At 45.2% G+C, this 20,348-nt stretch overlaps 1 protein-coding gene across 4 annotated transcripts in view; it reads right to left on the bottom strand.

The window, feature by feature from the left end:
- Positions 1–20,348, bottom strand: part of LOC139368718 (myosin IXAb) — a 168,556-nt gene that overhangs the window by 27,473 nt on the left and 120,735 nt on the right. For 2 of the 4 annotated variants that reach the window (XM_071108026.1, XM_071108034.1), the window contains exons 16-29: positions 19,332–19,407; positions 19,067–19,204; positions 18,757–18,796; positions 17,740–17,862; positions 17,239–17,319; positions 16,820–16,930; positions 15,444–15,566; positions 15,085–15,234; positions 14,095–14,402; positions 9,816–11,177; positions 9,406–9,502; positions 7,116–7,337; positions 5,793–5,893; positions 5,306–5,427 (exon numbers count right to left, since the gene is read on the bottom strand). In XM_071108026.1, the coding sequence (XP_070964127.1) occupies positions 5,306–5,427; positions 5,793–5,893; positions 7,116–7,337; positions 9,406–9,502; positions 9,816–11,177; positions 14,095–14,402; positions 15,085–15,234; positions 15,444–15,566; positions 16,820–16,930; positions 17,239–17,319; positions 17,740–17,862; positions 18,757–18,796; positions 19,067–19,204; positions 19,332–19,407 (3,054 nt within the window). The remainder of the gene's footprint in view (positions 1–5,305; positions 5,428–5,792; positions 5,894–7,115; positions 7,338–9,405; positions 9,503–9,815; positions 11,178–14,094; positions 14,403–15,084; positions 15,235–15,443; positions 15,567–16,819; positions 16,931–17,238; positions 17,320–17,739; positions 17,863–18,756; positions 18,797–19,066; positions 19,205–19,331; positions 19,408–20,348) is intronic. The other 2 variants (XM_071108010.1, XM_071108019.1) reach the window with 2 other exon arrangements.

The raw sequence follows: 20,348 nt of genomic DNA, 5'->3' as shown, positions 1-20,348 counted from the left end.
CCTATACGAGCCTCTCCCACCTGGACAAGAGGAACACCTATGTTAGAACGCTGTTCATTGACTACAGCTCAGTGTTCCAACACCATAGTGCCCTCCAAGCTCATCACTAAGCACAGAACCCTAGGACTGAACACCTCCCTCTGCAATTGGCCCTGACGGGCCACCCCAGGTGGTGAGGGTGGGCAACAACACATCCACCAAGCTGACCCTCAACACGGGGGCCCCACTGGGGTGTGTGCTTAGTCTTCTCCTGTGTTCCCTGTTCAACCACAACTGCGTGGCTGCGCACGACTCCAACACCATCATTATAAGTTTGCTGACGACACGACAGTGGTAGGCCTGATCACCGACAACGATGAGACCGCCTATAAAGAGAAGGGCAGTGACCTGGCAGTGTGGTGCCAGGACAACAACCTCTCCCCTCAACGTCAGCAAGACAAACTAGCTGATTGTGGACTACAGGAAATTGAGGGCCGAGCATGCCCCCATGCACATCAACAGGGCTGCAGCGGAGCAGGTCGAGAGCTTCAAAATCCTTGGTTTCCACATCACTAAGGAAACATTTATTTATTATACATTTTGTTTTCCTTATTTTACCAGGTAAGTTGACTGAGACATTCACATTTACAGCAACGACCTGGGGAAAAGTTACAGGGGAGAGAGGGGTGAACCAATTGTAAGCTGTAAAATAACATGGTCCATACACACCAGCAGTTGTGAAGACACGACAATGGCTCTTCCCCCTCAGGGGGTAGTTCGTATGCACCCAGTAAATCACTAGGGCTGAGCTCCTTGCCATCCAGGACTTCTATACCAGGCGGTGTCAGAGGGAGGCCCTACAAATTGTCAAAGACTCCAGCTACCCAAGCCACAAACTGTTCTCTCTGCTACCACATGGCAAGCGGTACCGATGTACCAAGTCTTGAACCAACAGGTCCCTGAACAGCTTCAAGACATGACTACTAAATAGTTAAACAAACAGATACCCTTTTTGTGCTAACTCTGACTCATCACATACGCTGCTGTTACTGTTCATGACCTATTCTGTTGCCTAGTCACTTCACCCCTACCTATATGAACATACAGTTGAAGTCAGAACATTACATACACTTAGGTTGGAGTCATTAAAACCACTCCACTCCACAGTCATTTTTCAACCACTCCACAAATTTCTTGTTAACAAACTATAGTTTTGGCAAGTCAGTTAGGACATCTACTTTGTGCATTACACAAGTAATTTTTCCAATAATTGTTTACAGACAGATTATTTCACTTACAATTCACTGTATCACAATTCTAGTGGGTCAGAGGTTTAAATACACTAAGTTGACTGTGCCTTTAAACAGCTTGGAAAATTCCAGAAAACGATGTCATGGCTTTAGAAGCTTCTGATAGGCTAATTGACATCATTTGAGTCAATTGGAGGTGTACCTGTGGATGTATTTCAAGGCCTACCTTCAAGCTCAGTGCTTGACATCATGGGAAAATCAAAAGAAATCAGCCAAGACTTCAGAAAAATAATTGTAGACCTCCACAAGTCAGCTTCATACTTGGGAGCAATTTCCAAACGCCTGAAGGTACCACGTTCATCTGTACAAACAATAGTACGCAAGTATAAACACCATGGGACCACGTAGCCGTCATACCGCTCAGGAAGGAGATGCGTTCTGTCTCCGAGAGATGAACGTACTTTGGTGCGAAAAGTGCGAAACAATCCCAGAACAACAGCAAAGGACCTTGTGAAGATGCTGGAGGAAACAGGTACAAAAGTATCTATAGCCACAGTAAAACGAGTCCAATATTAACATAACCTGATAGGCAGGTCAGCAAGGAAGAAGCCACTGCTCCAAAACCCCCATTAAAAAAACAGACTACAGTTTGCTCATGGGGACAAAGATCGTATTCTTTGGAGAAATTTTCTCTGGTCTGATGAAACAAAAATAGAACTGTTTGGCCATAATGACCATCGTTATGTTTGGAGGAAAAATGCTTGCAAGCCGAAGAACACCATCTCAACCGTGAAGCACGGGGGTGGCAGCCTCATGTTGTGGGAGTGCTTTGCTGCAGGAAGGACTGGTGCACTTCACAAAACAGATGGCATCATGAGGATGGAAAATTATGTGGATATATTGAAGAAACATCTCAAGACATACGTCAGGAAGTTAAAGCTTGGTCGCAAATGGGTCTTCCAAATGGACAATGACCCCAAGCATACTTCCAAAGTTGTGGCAAAATGGCTTAAGGACAACAAAGTCAAGGTATTGGAGAGGCCATCACAAAGCCCTGACCTCAATCCTATGGAATATTTGTGTGCAGAACTGAAAAAGCTTGTGCGAGCAAGGAACACTACAAACCTGACTCAGTTTCACCAGCTCTGTCAGGAGGAATGGGCCAAAATGTACCCAACTTATTGTGGGATGCTTGTAGAAGGCTACCCAAAATGTTTGACCCAAGTTAAACAATTTATAGCCAATGCTACCAAATACTAATTTAGTGTATGTAAACTACTGACCCACTGGCAATGTGATGAAATAAAAAAAAACTTAAATAAATCACTCAACTATTATTCTGACATTTCACATTCTTAAAATAAAGTGGTGATCCTAACTGACCTAAGACAGGGAATTGTGACTAGAATTAAATGTCAGGAATAGTGAAAAACTGAGTTTAAATGTATTTGTGTAAGGTGTATGTAAACTTTTGACTTGGCCAAACCCTAACCCATGATACAGCCTGTAGTGACGGCTCTAGCACTGAGATGCAGTGCCTTAGTCTGCTGTGCCACTCAGGAGCCCCATGATTAACAATAACTTAGCTATATACACTGGGTACCAGCACCGAGTCGGTTTGCAGGGGTACAAGGTAATTGAGGTACAGTGGGGCAAAAAAGTATTTAGTCAGCCACCAATTGTGCAAGTTCTCCCACTTAAAAAGATGAGGCCTGTAATTTTCATCATAGGTACACTTCAACTATGAAAGACAAAATGAGAAAAAAAATTCCAGAAAATCACATTGTAGGATTTTTAATGAATTTATTTGCAAATTATGGTGGAAAATAAGTATTTGGTCACCTACAAACAAGCAAGATTTCTGGCTCTCACAGACCTGAAACTTCTTCTTTAAGAGGCTCCTCTGTCCTCCACTCGTTACCTGTATTAATGGCACCTGTTTGAACTTGTTATCAGTATAAAAGACACCTGTCCACAAACTCAAACAGTCACACTCCAAACTCCACTATGGCCCAGACCAAAGAGCTGTCAAAAGACACCAGAAACAAAATTGTAGACCTGCACCAGGCTGGGAAGACTGAATCTGCAATAGGTAAGCAGCTTGGTTTGAAGAAATCAACTGTGGGAGCAAATATTAGGAAATGGAAGACATACAAGACCACTGATAATCTCCCTCGATCTGGGGCTCCACACAAGATCTCACCCCGTGGGGTCAAAATGATCACAAGAACGTTGAGCAAAAATCCCAGAACCACACGGGGGGACCTAGTGAATGACCTGCAGAGAGCTGGGACCAAAGTAACAAAGCCTACCATCAGTAACACACTACGCCGCCAGGGACTCAAATCCTGCAGTGCCAGACGTGTCCCCCTGCTTAAGCCAGTACATGTCCAGGCCCGTCTGAAGTTTGCTAGAGAGCATTTGGATGATCCAGAAGAAGATTGGGAGAATGTCATATGGTCAGATGAAACCAAAATATAACTTTTTGGTAAAAACTCAACTCGTCATGTTTGGAGGACAAAGAATGCTGAATTGCATCCAAAGAACACCATACCTACTGTGAAGCATGGGAGTGGAAACATCATGCTTTGGGGCTGTTTTTCTGCAAAGGGACCAGGACGACTGATCCGTGTAAAGGAAAGAATGAATGGGGCCATGTATCGTGAGATTTTGAGTGAAAACCTCCTTCCATCAGCAAGGGCATTGAAGATGAAACCTGGCTGGGTCTTTCAGCATGACAATGATCCCAAACACACCGCCCGGGCAACGAAGGAGTGGCTTCGTAAGAAGCTTTTCAAGGTCCTGGAGTGGCCTAGCCAGTCTCCAGATCTCAACCCCATAGAAAATCTTTGGAGGGAGTTGAAAGTCCGTGTTGCCCAGCAACAGCCCCAAAACATCACTGCTCTAGAGGAGATCTGCATGGAGGAATGGGCCAAAATACCAGCAACAGTGTGTGAAGACTTACAGAAAACGTTTGACCTCTGTCATTGCCAACAAAGGGTATATAACAAAGTATTGAGATAAACTTTTGTTATTGACCAAATACTTATTTTCCACCATAATTTGCAAATAAATTCATTAAAAATCCTACAATGTGATTTTCTGTATTTGTTTCCCCTCATTTTGTCTGTCATAGATGAAGTGTACCTATGATGAAAATTACAGGCCTCTCATCTTTTTAAGTGGGAGAACTTGCACAATTGGTGGCTGACTAAATACTTTTTTGCCCCACTGTACCTCAATTACCTTGTACCCCTGCAAACCGACTCGGTGCTGGTACCCAGTGTATATAGCTAAGTTATTGTTAATCATGGGGCTCCTGAGTGGCACAGCAGACTAAGGCACTGCATCTCAGTGCTAGAGCCGTCACTACAGGCTCTATCATGGGTTAGGGTTTGGCCATCATTGTAAATAAGAATTTGTTCTTAAGAGCCCTTCCCAACAAGACAGATAAACAATAATAACACAAGGAATACATACAATAAAAAATAAAAAATGTTATTATTTAACCAGGCAAGTCCGTTAATGAAGCATTTCACTGTTAGTCTACACCTGTTGTTTATAAAGCATGTGACTTTTTTTGTTGGAATGTCACATGTCCAGTGTTATACGATATGTAAGGGATTATCAACGAGGGGCTATTCGTTCTCTGGAAAATGGTGAACAACATGGAAGGTGTTTTCCAGAGAACGTGTTGCCGGTAGAAATGTGTTCAACATCCACTGAAGTAACGTTAGCTAGGAAGTTTACCAGATAGCGTCAGTAGCTGCCATGGTAACCAAACAAAGAGACTAGTTTCGATGCAAACCCGATCAGTCCTAGCTGACCTAAAATCAAATTCAACAATGCCAATTATGTTTTCAATTCGACTTTTACTTTCAAAGGCAGCTCAAACATAGAACATGTCAGAATAAACTATAAACATTTTAATTCTACCGTGCAAATATACCATGCGTTATTGGGGAATAACACACGCTCCAGAATGCCCTTCAAGCCAGCAGAAACAAGTATTCAACAATGCCATGGTATGAACAACTTTATTGTCCATTGCGCGCGCGCACACACAGTGTAATTACCTGTCTTGTCGGTGCAGTCTCCCTGTGTGGACTCACTCCTGGTGGTCTGCTGCTTCTCTCTGGACAGCTTCTTCTCTGCATGCTTGGCCTTGCCCCAGAAACGCATCTTCCCTCTCACTCTGCTGCCACAAACAGAGTCAACACAGGCAGTTTAGAACAAACCTTTATTCTATTTCGATTGGGCCGACCAGATTCGCCAATGTGTGTGCTGGCTCAGATTTGTCTTTGTATAAGGGTAATAGTCTGTTTAATACAATATGAGCTCCATTTGTGCCTCTGCATAATGATTGTAATATAATAATAATAATAATAAATGCCATTTAGAAGACACGAATCCACCGTCCTATGTGAATCCATTTTTCGCATGGGTGGTCCCTGGAATCGAACCCACAATCCTTACGTTGCAAGAGCCATGCTCTATCAACTGAGACATTGCGTCTTGCTACTGTAATATGGGCTAGAGAGCAGGAGAAGGTGCTGTAGCTACCTTCCATCCTGACTGGATGTCTTCCCAAGCGCTGCTACCTTGCCCAGGTCCCCTGAAGACATAGTCTTGTGGAACTTCTTATGCTCTTCCTTGTGAGAAGCCTGGGAGAATAGAAAGTTAGGGTGTAGCAAGGTAAGTCTTGATACCAAACATAGGGAAGTGAAATATTTTCAATATTGATTGGGCATCAAAACGCTCAGGCTAGTTTGCCATGTCTTTGAGTCATATGCTGAAAAGGCAGAAGAGACACATTTGAGACATGAAAATGCATTGTCCTATAGAGGGCAGTGCAATCAAACCTGAATCTCAGAACAAAGAAATACATCCACGTTGGATGTTCCTACAGCATCCATCCATCACTCATTCATTCTGCACAAAACAACAGCCAACAGTCCACAAACAATCTAACATGTTTGAATACTGAGACATAGACATGTTTACATATAGAGTACAGACATATTTGATCAGAAAACTACTATTTCAAACTAAAAGAGATATGACTGGGTGAGGGAGGGAGGGTGCTCATGCTCGGAAAGACCTGTTAGGGAGATAATAAAAGGTATTTATGAAATGGTGTCAATGGTAGAAGGTTCCAGCATGCATCACCGATTGCACTTCTGGCTAAGACTAGTTGGACTAACCTGGTCCCAGATCTGTTTGGGATAACCATAGGAGTTAGCAAGACAGCACAAACAGTTCTGGGACCAGGCTAAGAGGAGAGGGACATAGCATTTCTCCTCTTCCAGCAACTAGACGGATGTCACAAGATCAGAGTAGACACAAGACTACTGCCCAAGGGTCAGATCAGCTCCAGGTCAGCTCCTGACTACTGCTCCAGGGTCAGATCAACTGTTAAACCTCCAAAATGAAGGTTAAGGTTAGGGACTAGGTTATCTGATCCTAGATCTGTGGTTGGTTAGGGGTACTGGGTGTTTATGAAGGATGATTATTCTCTTTGGGATAAAACACAGATCTGAAACCATGACATTACCACTTACAGTTGCAGCCACGCTGTAAAGTTTTTTTAGTTGCGACAAACTATCGCTAGAAGAGGCCTGAGCCCGTGTCGGGTTTTTCCCCTATCTGAGAAATAAAGGAGCGTCAAGCAACGAGCTGGTAGTACAGAAACATGTCTCTGTCCAGTGGGTAAAAACTAAACGAAGTTGGAGGATGCTAGTTCAATGGGGTTAGTCGTGTTAAAAGAGTACCCTCAGGCTAGTAAGCATGGCCCCCAGAGAGAAAATAAATTGGGTGGGGGTCAGTAGGAGGCAGGGGACAAGAGGGGAGGGGGGGGTCGCTTGGACCCCTGCAGGGTCCGTTTACCATTTCAGAGTCACTGTAACAGGCCGGCTCAGTGCCCCCCTTGGGGTGGGTCAGGGGGGGCGGGGGGAGGAGGGGCAGCGTGCGGGACAGGGCGGGGGTGTAGAATGTGTCGACGTCGTCATCGTCCGACTGGCCCGCCCCCTCGGAGTTACAGCGGGTCAGGAAGTCAGAACGGGTCCGAGACATACGGGCTTTCTTTTTGGGGCCGGGCCGGCCCACCTGCTCAACCACACACACCACAACACATCAGTGGTCTGGATACGTGATGGGAGATAGGGATGTGTGTGTGTGTGTGTGTGTGTGTTCTATGTGGTTATCACATAGAGACACACTGACAGTCTGAGTGACACAAATTTACAAGACATGCAACTTATACAAGCACACACTCTCACATGCACATACAAGCCACAGCTGCTGGTTCTATTAATTATTTTAAACAATATATCAGTAGGAACTACACATCAACATAGAGTGCTTTAGTATATTACAACAGAATGAGTAACGAGTTATGTAAGTTACAGTATGTAAGTTCTTTAAAAAAAAAACTCCCAAAACTCTTAAAAAAAAAACAACCTCCCAAGATACGTACAGTGCCTTGCGAAAGTATTCGGCCCCCTTGAACTTTGCGACCTTTTGCCACATTTCAGGCTTCAAACATAAAGATATAAAACTGTATTTTTTTGTGAAGAATCAACAACAAGTGGGACACAATCATGAAGTGGAACGACATTTATTGGATATTTCAAACTTTTTTAACAAATCAAAAACTGAAAAATTGGGCGTGCAAAATTATTCAGCCCCCTTAAGTTAATACTTTGTAGCGCCACCTTTTGCTGCGATTACAGCTGTAAGTCGCTTGGGGTATGTCTCTATCAGTTTTGCACATCGAGAGACTGAAATTTTTTCCCATTCCTCCTTGCAAAACAGCTCGAGCTCAGTGAGGTTGGATGGAGAGCATTTGTGAACAGCAGTTTTCAGTTCTTTCCACAGATTCTCGATTGGATTCAGGTCTGGACTTTGACTTGGCCATTCTAACACCTGGATATGTTTATTTTTGAACCATTCCATTGTAGATTTTGCTTTATGTTTTGGATCATTGTCTTGTTGGAAGACAAATCTCCGTCCCAGTCTCAGTTCTTTTGCAGACTCCATCAGGTTTTCTTCCAGAATGGTCCTGTATTTGGCTCCATCCATCTTCCCATCAATTTTTACCATCTTCCCTGTCCCTGCTGAAGAAAAGCAGGCCCAAACCATGATGCTGCCACCACCATGTTTGACAGTGGGGATGGTGTGTTCAGCTGTGTTGCTTTTACGCCAAACATAACATTTTGCATTGTTGCCAAAAAGTTCAATTTTGGTTTCATCTGACCAGAGCACCTTCTTCCACATGTTTGGTGTGTCTCCCAGGTGGCTTGTGGCAAACTTTAAACGACACTTTTTATGGATATCTTTAAGAAATGGCTTTCTTCTTGCAACTCTTCCATAAAGGCCAGATTTGTGCAATATACGACTGATTGTTGTCCTATGGACAGAGTCTCCCACCTCAGCTGTAGATCTCTGCAGTTCATCCAGAGTGATCATGGGCCTCTTGGCTGCATCTCTGATCAGTCTTCTCCTTGTATGAGCTGAAAGTTTAGAGGGACGGCCAGGTCTTGGTAGATTTGCAGTGGTCTGATACTCCTTCCATTTCAATATTATCGCTTGCACAGTGCTCATTGGGATGTTTAAAGCTTGGGAAATCTTTTTGTATCCAAATCCGGCTTTAAACTTCTTCACAACAGTATCTCGGACCTGCCTGGTATGTTCCTTGTTCTTCATGATGCTCTCTGCGCTTTTAATGGACCTCTGAGTCTATCACAGTGCAGGTGCATTTATACGGAGACTTGATTACACACAGGTGGATTGTATTTATCATCATTAGTCATTTAGGTCAACATTGGATCATTCAGAGATCCTCACTGAACTTCTGGAGAGAGTTTGCTGCACTGAAAGTAAAGGGGCTGAATAATTTTGCACGCCCAATTTTTCAGTTTTTGATTTGTTAAAAAAGTTTGAAATATCCAATAAATGTCGTTCCACTTCATGATTGTGTCCCACTTGTTGTTGATTCTTCACAAAAAAATACAGTTTTATATCTTTATGTTTGAAGCCTGAAATGTGGCAAAAGGTCGCAAAGTTCAAGGGGGCCGAATACTTTCGCAAGGCACTGTATGTGTAAACTCTTTGTGAATTGTGTACTCTGTGTGTGTGTGTGTATGCCCTTTGGGTAGTGTACTTGGGCGCAACCCACCTCTTTGGTTCTCTGTCCAGCGGTGGCTCTAGAGGCGGAGGCCTCCTGTCTATGCATGGCCAACGACCGCTCCTGGTTCACCAGGTCCTTATCAGACCTACAACACATTCAGGAAACGTTACAACTATTTGTTGACTTTCAAGTGTACGCATTTAGTTACATATTCAAACTTATTCTTCCTGTGTTTTTGCTGATCAAGGCAATGAAAAACAACAGAAATAAGAAATACATTTCTGTACATTTGGAGAAAAGAAGAGCCCTGTGGTGATTTGTTGAAATGAAAGTGTTAATTCGTACACACTGCCAAGTCAAGCTAGTGTAGTGAGAAGAAATTAATTACAAAGCTTTGCTAAGTGATACTTTGACTGAGCAGCATCATTACAGCAACGTTACAGCAAAATGACACTCACTTGGAGAAGGGGAGCTTGCGTCGGGAGCAGAATGTGGTGTTGGTGGGGGGCTTCTCGGTCATACTGACAATGATGGTCTGGGTCGGGCTCTTCTTCTGTGGTGCCTTGGCTGCTGCTTTGGTGGAAACTTCCCTGCTCTCCAAGATACTGTTGGTGGAGACCCAGTTGTCCTGCACCGGCCAGCCTGCCTTCCTCTCCACCTGGCTGGGTAGGACTTCACCGGATGGGGCCTTGGGCTCGGGGACTATCTGGATGTCTACCTCGGAAGGACAAAGGCCATGGGTGGAGGTGGAGGAGGGGACCAAGCTAGACCTGTCTACCCCAGCTAAGTCTCTCCGAGGCTGGGTAACAGTCCTGGGTGGCTGGGCCTTCTCTGATACTTCCAGGCCGGCGATGGGTGTAAGGCGGGAGGCAGTGGTGGTCACACCTGTCTGGAGTGCACTCTCTTGGGCTGTCGCCGCCCACAGCTCCCCCTCCAGAGGGGTCTCCTTCTGCATGCTGATGACCACAACCACGGGCCTTCGTAAGGCGGACTCTCGCCTCTCCTTCACGGGCTTGCCTGGGCTCTCTTGCTTGGGCTCGCGGCTTTGGTCCTCAGAGGGGATATAGAAGGTAGCTTGTGGATCCTCTGCCACTTCCTCCTTGATAGGGGATGGTATCATGGTGGGTAGTTCCTCCATCCTGGGGCTTGGATCATTCTCATTTACCACCTCCGGGTCATTCTGTGGCTGGGGCTGGGACTCTGGAGACCTTGGTCCATTCAAATCCTCTTGGGAAGAAGTCCGGAGCGGCATGGACTGGGTATCATGGCAACCGGGGTAACCAGGCCTTCCCGCCTCCACATCCATGGTGGTGTCGAGCAGCTCAAAGCTCCCGTGGCTAACGGGGAAGCACCGGTGGGGCGAGGAGGGCTGGTGGTCGTCCAGGGGACAGGGGGTGCTGTCCGGACACGGGGGTACAGGGGTTTCCTCCTCTTGCAGAGTCCCTCCTGTGCTGTGGGTCCGCACCTTGAGTAGCTCCAAGCTGAACTGGGCCTGCTCCAGCTCCCTCATGCGCCGGCTCTGTCTCTTGGCCCGCGTCTTGTGGCAGTTGGGCTCCTCTATACTCTGGCTTCTCTCGCTCTCTCCTTCTTCCTCCTCCTTCACTAAACACGCCGACTTAGACTCCTTAGAGTCTTCAGTAGGCCAGACTGTGGAGACATCTTGGATGTCATGATTGTGGTTGATCTCGAGGACCTGTTCGTCCGAGGTGCCAGTATCCAGGCCAATGGTCCTCTCTGGCTTTCTTTCTTCTGTGGTAGGGCTCCTTTGTCCATTGAGCAACTGCTTTTCATGCATACTCTGCTCTTTTAGTTCTGTGAACCTGTAGGAAACAGTCATTGTAAGCAAAAACAGTTTAAAGCAATCTTCCTTCCATTCCTTCTCGTATCCGATGTTATTCATCAATGTAGGATCATTTGGACCTGGGAGCAATAGTGTGCAAGCTTTTGTTCCAGCCCCAGCACTAAAACACTTGTGTTTTCTTGAACAAACTATATGAATCAGGTGTTTGAGATCTAGGTTTGAGCAAAATCCAGCCTATGAATCCTTATTGTCCATCTTTCTATACAGGTAACTGCCAAAACAAAGGAAACACCCAGATAAAGTATCTTAATACGGGTTGGGCCACCTCGAGCCACCAGAAGTGCCTTGGTATATATTCTATAGCGTCTGGAACTCTATTGGAGGGATGTGACACCATTCTTCCAGGAGAAATTCTGTAATTTAGTGTTTTGTTGATGGAAAACGCTGCCTCAGGCACCGCTCAATTGTGTTGAGATCTGGTGACTGACACACACACACACACACTTTAAATGCCCTATGCTCCTTTGAGATCCCTCTTTCAAAGTCATTGAGTTCTCTAGCCATGGTAGCCAAAATAATGGGCAACTGGGTATTTTTATACATGACCCTATGCAAAGTTTCTTCTAAGCTCCCCCGGGACTTGCACCATCGAGAGCATGGTTGCATCACTGCCTGGTATGGCAACCGCTCGGCCTCCAACCGCAAGGCACTACAGAGGGTAGTGGTACATCACCGGGGACAAGGTACATCACCGGGGCCAAGCTTCCTGCCATCCAGGACCTCTATACCAGGCAGTGTCAAAGGAAGGCCCTAAGAATTGTCAAAGACTCCAGCCACCATAGTCATAGACTGTTCTCTCTGCTACCGCACGGCAAGCAGTCCCGGAGCAACAAGTCTAGATCCAAAAGGCTTCTTAACAGCTTCTAACCCAAGCCATACGTCTCCTGAACAGCTAATAAAAATATTAACGCTACAGAGTACAATGACATTCTAGATGATTCTGTGCTTCCAACTCTGTGGCAACAGTTTGGGGAAGGACCTTTCCTGTTTCACCATGACAGCGCTCTGGTGAACAAATCGAGGTCCACACAGAAATGTTTTGTGGAGATCGGTGTGGAAGAACTTGACTGGCCTGCACAGAGCCCTGACCTCAACCCCATCGAACACCTTTGGGATTAATTGGAACGCCGACTGCATGCCAGACCTAATCTCCAAACATAAGTGCCCGACCTCGCTAATGCTCTTGTGGTTGAATGGAAGGAAGTCCCTGCAGCAATGTTCTAACATCTAGTGGAAAGCCTTCCCAGAAGAGGGGAGGCTGTTATCTTCTTATGGCTGAGGGCAGTATTGAGTAGCTTGGATGAATAAGGTGCCCAGAGGTGCCCGGGGTAAACTAACTGCTACTCAGTCCCAGAAGCTAAGATATGCATATTATTAGTATAATTGGATAGAAAACACTCTGACGTTTCTAAAACGGTTTGAATGATGTCTGTGAGTATAACAGAACTCATATGGCTGGCAAAAACCTGAGAAAAAAATCCAAACAGGAAGTGGGAAATCTGAGGCTTGTTGGTTTTCAACTCATTCCCTATTGAATATACAGTGTGATATTGTCATATTGCACTTCCTAAGGCTTCCACTAGATGTCAACAGTCTTTAGAACCTTGTTTGATGCTTCTACTGTGAAGGAGGGGGGAATGAGAGGGGAATGAGTCGGGGGAATGAGAGGGGAATGAGTCAGTGGTCTGGCAGAGTGCCACAAGCTCAGTCTCGCGCACTCTCACGTGAGAGTGAGCTCTGTTCCATTGCTTTTCTACAGACAAAGGAATTCTCCGGTTGGAACATTATTGAAGATTTATGTTAAAAACATCCTAAAGATTGATTCTATACTTCGTTTGACATGTTTCTACGGACTGTAACGGAACATTTTGACTTTGTCTGCTCGGGCGTCATGAATTTGGATTGTGTAAGGAGGTATTTGGACATAAATGATGAACTTTATCGAACAAATCAAACATTTATTGTGGAACTGGGATTCCTGGGAGTGCATTCTGATGAAGATCAAAGGTAAGTGAATATTTATAATGCTATTTCTGGCTTCTTTTGAGTACATAACATGGCAGATATCTGTTTGGCTTGTTTTGGTCTCTGAGCGCAGTACTCAGCGCTGTACTCAGCTTTTTTGAAATCTGCCACAGCGGTTGCATTAAGGAGAAGTTTATCTAAAGTTCCATGTATAACACTTGTATTTTCATCAACATTTATATTGAGTATTTCTGTAAATTGATGTGGCTTTCTGCAAAATCACCAGATGTTTTTGGAACTACTGAACATAACGCACCAATGTATACTGAGATTTTTGATATAAATATGAACTTTATCGAACAAAACATACATGTATTGTGTAACATGAAGTCCTATGAGTGTCATCTGATGAAGATCATCAAAGGTTAGTGATTCATTTTATCTCTATTTCTGCTTTTTGTGACTCGTCTCTTTGGCTGGAAAAAATTGTGTGTTTTTCTGTGAATAGCACCTAACATAATCGTATGTGGTGCTTTCGCCGTAAAGCCTATTTGAAATCGGACACTGTGGTGGGATTAACAAGAAGCGTATCTTTAAAATGGTGTAAAATACTTCTATGTTTGAGGAATTCTAATTATGAGATTTCTGTTGTTTGAATTTGGCGCCCTGCACTTTCACAGGCTGTTGTCATATCGATCCCGTTAACAGCCGTAAGAGGTTATAGCAGCAAAGGGAGGGAACAACTCCATATTAATGCCCATGATTTGGAAAGGGATGTTCGACGAGCAGGTGTCCACATACTTTTGGTCATGTAGTGTACATTGTATCCCTCATTTACTCAAGTGTTTCCGTTATTTTTGGCAGTTACCTGTACCTTTCATAAAATAGAAAAGTTTGTCACTCCTCATTACCTTAGGCGTGCCAGGTAGCCCCTACCCGCTGCCTGTAGCAGTGTCGCTGCACTGTGTGTCCTACAATTGTGGACTCTCTCTCTGTAGGCCCGCCAGGCTGTCTGCACCGTAATGGCCGCTAGAACCCTGCGCCGGCTGATGTTTCTCCAGCTCCTCTGTATTATCAGGGCAGAGTCCTGCCACTGCAGGAACAGCCTGCGCTCCCTGTAGCCCTTCCATGCTGCCTGCAGGCACACTGCTGCCTCCTCCTGGACGGCTGGGTCCACTGCCGCCTCCGACTGTCTGAGCAGGCAGCCCCGCCACCACCTCTATGGAAAGGAGAGAATGAAGAAATATGAATGAACAAAAATTAATTAATTGACTGGGGTGATATCGTTGCATTAAGTTAGAATGAATTGCATGTGAGCTTTTGGAGCAGTGCGGAGAATCATTTCGAGGTAAGAAATACGTATTCAGTTCGTTTTTTGTTCAATCTGACAATGATTAGGGCAGCAGACTGAGTCTCTTCTTGTTGCCAAGTATCTCTTCCATAAACAAGATGGCTTCCAGAAAAGCCCCGCGTTTCTCATTTACTTATGCAATTTCCCCCTCCTTCTTATAGACGGAGCATGAAGAGAAGTACAGAGATTCTCAGGACTGAGTCATTACACAACTCCAAAAAGATGTTCTACTTCATCTCCAGAGTTACGCAATAACCTAAACTGGTTACAACCAATTTTATACATCTGTGGGTCATGTAGAATGGAACTACTATAAATCGGCTAAAAAAGTTAGTGTTAAACTTGCTGTGCGGAGAAGTTGTGTACACATGCTTTATTTAGTCTGTTATGCCATTACAGTGACGGGGTCGTGTTCATTCAGGAAGGGACTACCTAGACCTGTCCAATAAGAAATGGCAATTTTGTGTTCTGCTGATTTTTTTTTTGCTATGGCGTGCCCTAATGAACACAACCCTGGACTTGGTGCGGTGCCCTGACTTCGTCATCTCACCTGGATGACATCAGCGGCCTGTCTCATCCTGATGAAGTGTTTCCTCTCCAGCCGGGCTCGGAAGCGGCGCTGCAGCGTGACGATGCACCGCAGCACCTCCGTGTGGAGCAGGGCCTGCAGCCGCTGCCGCTCTGCCTCCCGCAAGAACACCTGCAGTACAGAGAGAGACCCGGGAGGGGCGTCCGTGACTATATACACCCACAAATGACCAGACCCACCCACAGCCAGGGAAATTCAATAGGAACAGAACGGCTGCAACGCGAGCGTGTATCAAAGTGAGAGAAAGATGGCGAAAGAGAGAGAGAAAGAAAAAGAGATAAAAATAAAATTTAAAAAAGGGACATCCCCAGAGTGCGTACCATTGTGTTGCCCACTTGATACCCAGCAGGTGCTAGGTGAACCTGACGAAAGAACTCCCGGATGCCAGACTTGGTTGGTCTAGTTCTGTCTGGTAAGAGCACACGGAAGTGACGCACAAAGTCCTGCAAAGACGAGACGAAAGACAACGTTAAAGACAGCATGTCAATAGTGACCTCCGAGGGATAAAAGTTACAAGCTGTTAATAAGACTGACTACATTACAAGTGCGCGGATGTAACATCACTACTTCTACGTGCAGCTCATTGAGACTTTGGATGATGAGACTGATGACCATTGATCAGCAGTTTTCACATTTAAGTCATTTCGCAGATACTCTTACCTAGAGCTAAAGGCAGCCAGTGCATTCAACTAAGGCAGGTAATACACAGTATTGTGTATCTGGTGTGCGCATTATGATCTTCCTGTCTGGGTTGGCGCCGTGGCGGAGATAATTATGGGCTATACTCGGCCTTGTCTCAGGATGGTAAGTTGGTGGTTGAAGATATCCCTCTAGTGGTGTGGGGGCTGTGCTTTGGCAAAGTGGGTGGGGTTATATCCTTCCTGTTTGGCCCTGTCCGGGTGTATCATCGGATGGGGCCACAGTGTCTCCTGACCCCTCCTGTCTCAGCCTCCAGTATTTATGCTGCAGTAGTTTGTGTCAAGGGGCTAGGGTCAGTTTGTTATATCTGAAGTACTTCTCCTGTCTTATCCGGTGTACTGTGTGAATTTAAGTTTGCTCTCTCTAATTCTCTCTTTCTCTCTGAGCCCTAGGACCATGCCTCAGGACTACCTGGCATGATGACTCCTTGCTGTCCCCAGTCCACCTGGCCGTGCTGCTGCTCCAGTTTCAACTGTTCTGCCTGCGGCTATGGAATACTGACCTGTTCAGCAGACGTGCTACCTGTCCCAGACCTGTTGTTTTCAACTCTCTAAGTACAGCAGGATTGGTAGAGATACTCAATGATCAGCTATGAAAAGCCAACTGACATTTACTCCTGAGGTGCTGACTTGCTGCACCCTCGACAACTACTGTGATTATAATTTTTGGACCATGCTGGTCATTTATGAACATTTGAACATCTTGGCCATGTTCTGTTATAATCTCCACCCGGCACAGCCAGAAGAGGACTGGCCACCCCTCATAGCCTGGTTCCTCTCTAGGTTTTGGCCTTTCTAGGGAGTTTTTCCTAGCCACCATGCTTCTACACCTGCATTGCTTGCTGTTTGGGGTTTTAGGCTGGGTTTCTGTACAGCACTTTGAGGTATCAGCTGAAGTACGAAGGGCTATGTAAATAAATTGGATTTGGATTTGATTTGTTCTGCAAATTCTGTGCCCCATGACAGTGCTGTATCCTGATTGGTTGGCGAGGGCTTACCTGGAAGGTGTATTTGATGGAGTATCCTGATTGGCGGATGCGGACGGTCTCCAGCATGCCTGTGTACCTCAGCTGCCTGAGCACCAGGGCATCGTTGAAACGCAGTGGGAGCTGAGAGAGAGAGAGAGCAGCGAGATAGCAGAGAGAGAGGGAGAGAGAAATATCCATAGAGAGAAGGGAGGAGACAGAAATAAAGGCACAAAATAAGAAGGGGAGAGAGGTACAATAGAGAAAGAGAGAGATTTAGATCGCACAATAACAGTAACACATTGTATAATTGGCTATAACGAGCTATGCAATTACCAGACATTGGTTTGTTCAGTGGTTTTATTGTTCGCTGGAGCTTGTCAGTAGTTACAGTAGTTACATTAGCATCTAACCAAACTGAAGTAGCTGTAACTACAGTAGCTTGAACACACCTTCTCTGCATTGGAGCGGATACACTTGACAAAGTAGGGCTCCGAATGACCCAGGGTCTCCATCAGCTTGTTCAGGGAGGCCTTCACACAGCAAGAGACAATTGGCATTAGCTTATTAGCACAATAATCATTCGCATCCCATCATATTGACATCTCGTAATGAACATCTCATAATACATTGCATAAACCTGGCATTATAAAAGCTCATGTTATCTATTACAGTCAATTACTGTCCAATTCCAAATCAACCTCTTGCCCCGACACTTGATGCAGATCTGAGATCATTTCTGTGACATTTTTGTGAAATGTAAATGTTAAGTAAATGTTTCATTTATATAAATATTTCTTGACACCTGTCCAATTCTTTAAGTACTACACAAAGTGCCCCGGGAATATGTAGAAGCCGAGTGTTGGAATTTGGAATTGGGCATTGGTTTTAAGGGCTGAAATTCTGAACGACAGAGTCTGTCACGAGAGGGCGAGACGGAAATTGAGTCTTACCTGGAACTGGGCGCTGATGCTGGGCGGTTTCTTCTTCTTGTGCAGGTGGAGGAGGGACTTGGTGATGCGGTCGTGGAGGGTCACACTGCTCAGGTACCTCAGAGACTTCACGTCCAGCAGGTGCTGCACAGAGAGAGGAACCGCCATAAGAACACGGTCAGATGAGTATTACATTTGTTACTGTTTTTGTTTTGATAAAATGGAGGAGAGGTTAAAAAAATCTAAAATAAAAGTTGCAGTACATAGTGCCCTGTTCTATTGAGCGTGCAATGATGTCGGAGAAAATAAATCTGCGTTTGTTGCTTGAGGTAACGTCTTTGTTGTTGTAATATCGCAAACGGATTTCAGCTTTCAGCTCTGTCATTTCACTGCAGTGCTGTAATCAAGGGGTCTTCAACTTTTTCTTGCCCATGTACCCCCGCTCAGGCAAACCGACAACCCCCCCCATCATATCATTTCTTGTCTTATCATCAGGTGAATGATAATGGAAAGGAGAAATAGGATCGTCAACATTTTAAAAAATGAATCGATTTGGTAGATCATTTTTTTCTCCATTTTTATGACCTTCCCACATAATTGAAGGAAGAAACTCAAACACAGCCTATTAGCTAGAAACGTTCCGCTAATAAGAACTATTTAGCTTGTTAAACAAAGGATAGCCATGTGTTGGCCAGAATAATACTGTGTCTGCAAGCCTATGTTAGATACCTCAGTGAGTGTAATTAGCTCCAAGGAGTGTAATTTGCTCAATATTAGGAATTGAGAAATAACGTTGTCATTATAAATAAAACATTTGTTTATTCTGTTGTTGCTAGTGATATTTGTCCAATCCCTACCCCCCCCCCCCCCCCATGTAATTTAAATATATATATATTTGCAGACCCCATGTTGAATACCCCAGCTGTTACCCATTAATTCACTATTGGCCTTTCATATGTATATCATGTTGAAGCCATAGAGAAATTCTCACTTGTACATTCACGGTGGAAAATGACCACATCTTTGTAAGGTTCTTACCTTTGGTAGGCAGGGCTTGGACTTATAGTTTTTGTTGCGCCTGTGGGAGAGAGATAGGTTGTCAGATATATTACAGAATGAACATACAGCATAAACACACATTGACCATGGATTGACCACTGCCTGACCACGGTTGCTGACCGTGGTGCGAGCTGCATGATGATGGTCAGACGGATCATGTTCACATGAGGATGCCCCTGCGCTCTCCCCAGGAGAATAATTTTGTATGAACACATATTGAGCGTGGGATTGAACACCGGCTGATCAACGTTTGAGTGTGTGCGTGGTCCGACTTTGTAGTCATACTCACATGAGGATGCCCTGCGCTCTCTCCAGGAGCTTGCTGCTAGTGGAGTTGACGAAGACGCCGTCATCGAACTCCGAGCCTGAGGAAGACAGACGACCCTGTATGGAGCTACGCCCGTTACAGCCCACACCATAACCATCCCTAGAGGAAAGAGAGAGAGAGAGAGAGACACAGAGAGAGAGAAATAGCTAATTGCTGTAGCATATACTGAACAATCACACACTGAAAGCAGTGTGTCCATAAAACAGTGTGACAGCCAGGTTCATACCTGGCGGATTTCTCGTTCAGTGTGTTGGTGCCATGGATGTCTGACAAGGGGGTCCGGGGATTCTTTCTAGCGATACCTGTACGAGACCGTGATGTAAGGGAGGAGGGAGAGCGAGAAAGAGAGAGAGTGAGAGGATGTGTCAATTGTATAAACCTTTAAGGAGGGACATGTGGTCTCATCACCAAAAAAAACATGCATACAATGAACGTCTGTCTAGTCAGTCCGTATCATTGGTTAATGTATTGCTTAATTGACATTGGGCCATTATCAGGCAAGATGCATGCGTGTGTGATTAAAAGGCACCGCACTGCCAGACCCTCATTTTCTAAACAGTGATCAGCCACCGCCACACCCCCCCCCCACCCCAAAGGCCAAAGGCTGATGAGGACAGATATGAGCGCTCCCTCCCTCCCGTCTCAACTCTCATCTCTCTTAATGGACTGATTTCCCAGCAGGTATCTCCCTGCCATGCTTTAAAAAGGCCAGATAATGGGGAATGAGAGAGATATCCCCACGGGCCTGAGGCGTAATTGTATTTAACATTGAACATTTGAGACAAGCTGCATGGTTTGGAGGCTTGGAAGCTCACTGAATTCTTTAACTGTCCATTGTCCTGTACACTGGAAACATTTCCCTCAGGGGTGATCCATTTAAGAGACTGAGGCTGTTGCGCATTGGATTCAGTTTGATTTGTGTGTCCATCATGAAAGTGCTATGACATATGGAACACACACACACACACACACACACACACACACACACACACACACACACACACACACACACACACACACACACACACACACACACACACACACACACACACACACACACACACACACACACACACGTGACAGGGTCCAGGCTATTGTCAGTCCGTCTCTGAACCGGCAGCGAAGCCCCTGAGGACGGAGGAAAATGGAACAACAGAGGAAGGAGGAAACAGTAACTCACAGTGTGTATTAAACACACTGCCATGAGGTCTATTTCAGTGCGTATGTGTGGGAGTGGTCATGC

The sequence above is a fragment of the Oncorhynchus clarkii genome, chromosome 2 (assembly GCF_045791955.1).
Source record: "Oncorhynchus clarkii lewisi isolate Uvic-CL-2024 chromosome 2, UVic_Ocla_1.0, whole genome shotgun sequence".
In the NCBI taxonomy this organism is placed as follows: Eukaryota; Metazoa; Chordata; class Actinopteri; order Salmoniformes; family Salmonidae; genus Oncorhynchus; species Oncorhynchus clarkii.
This window is presented reverse-complemented; position numbering and strand designations above follow the sequence as displayed.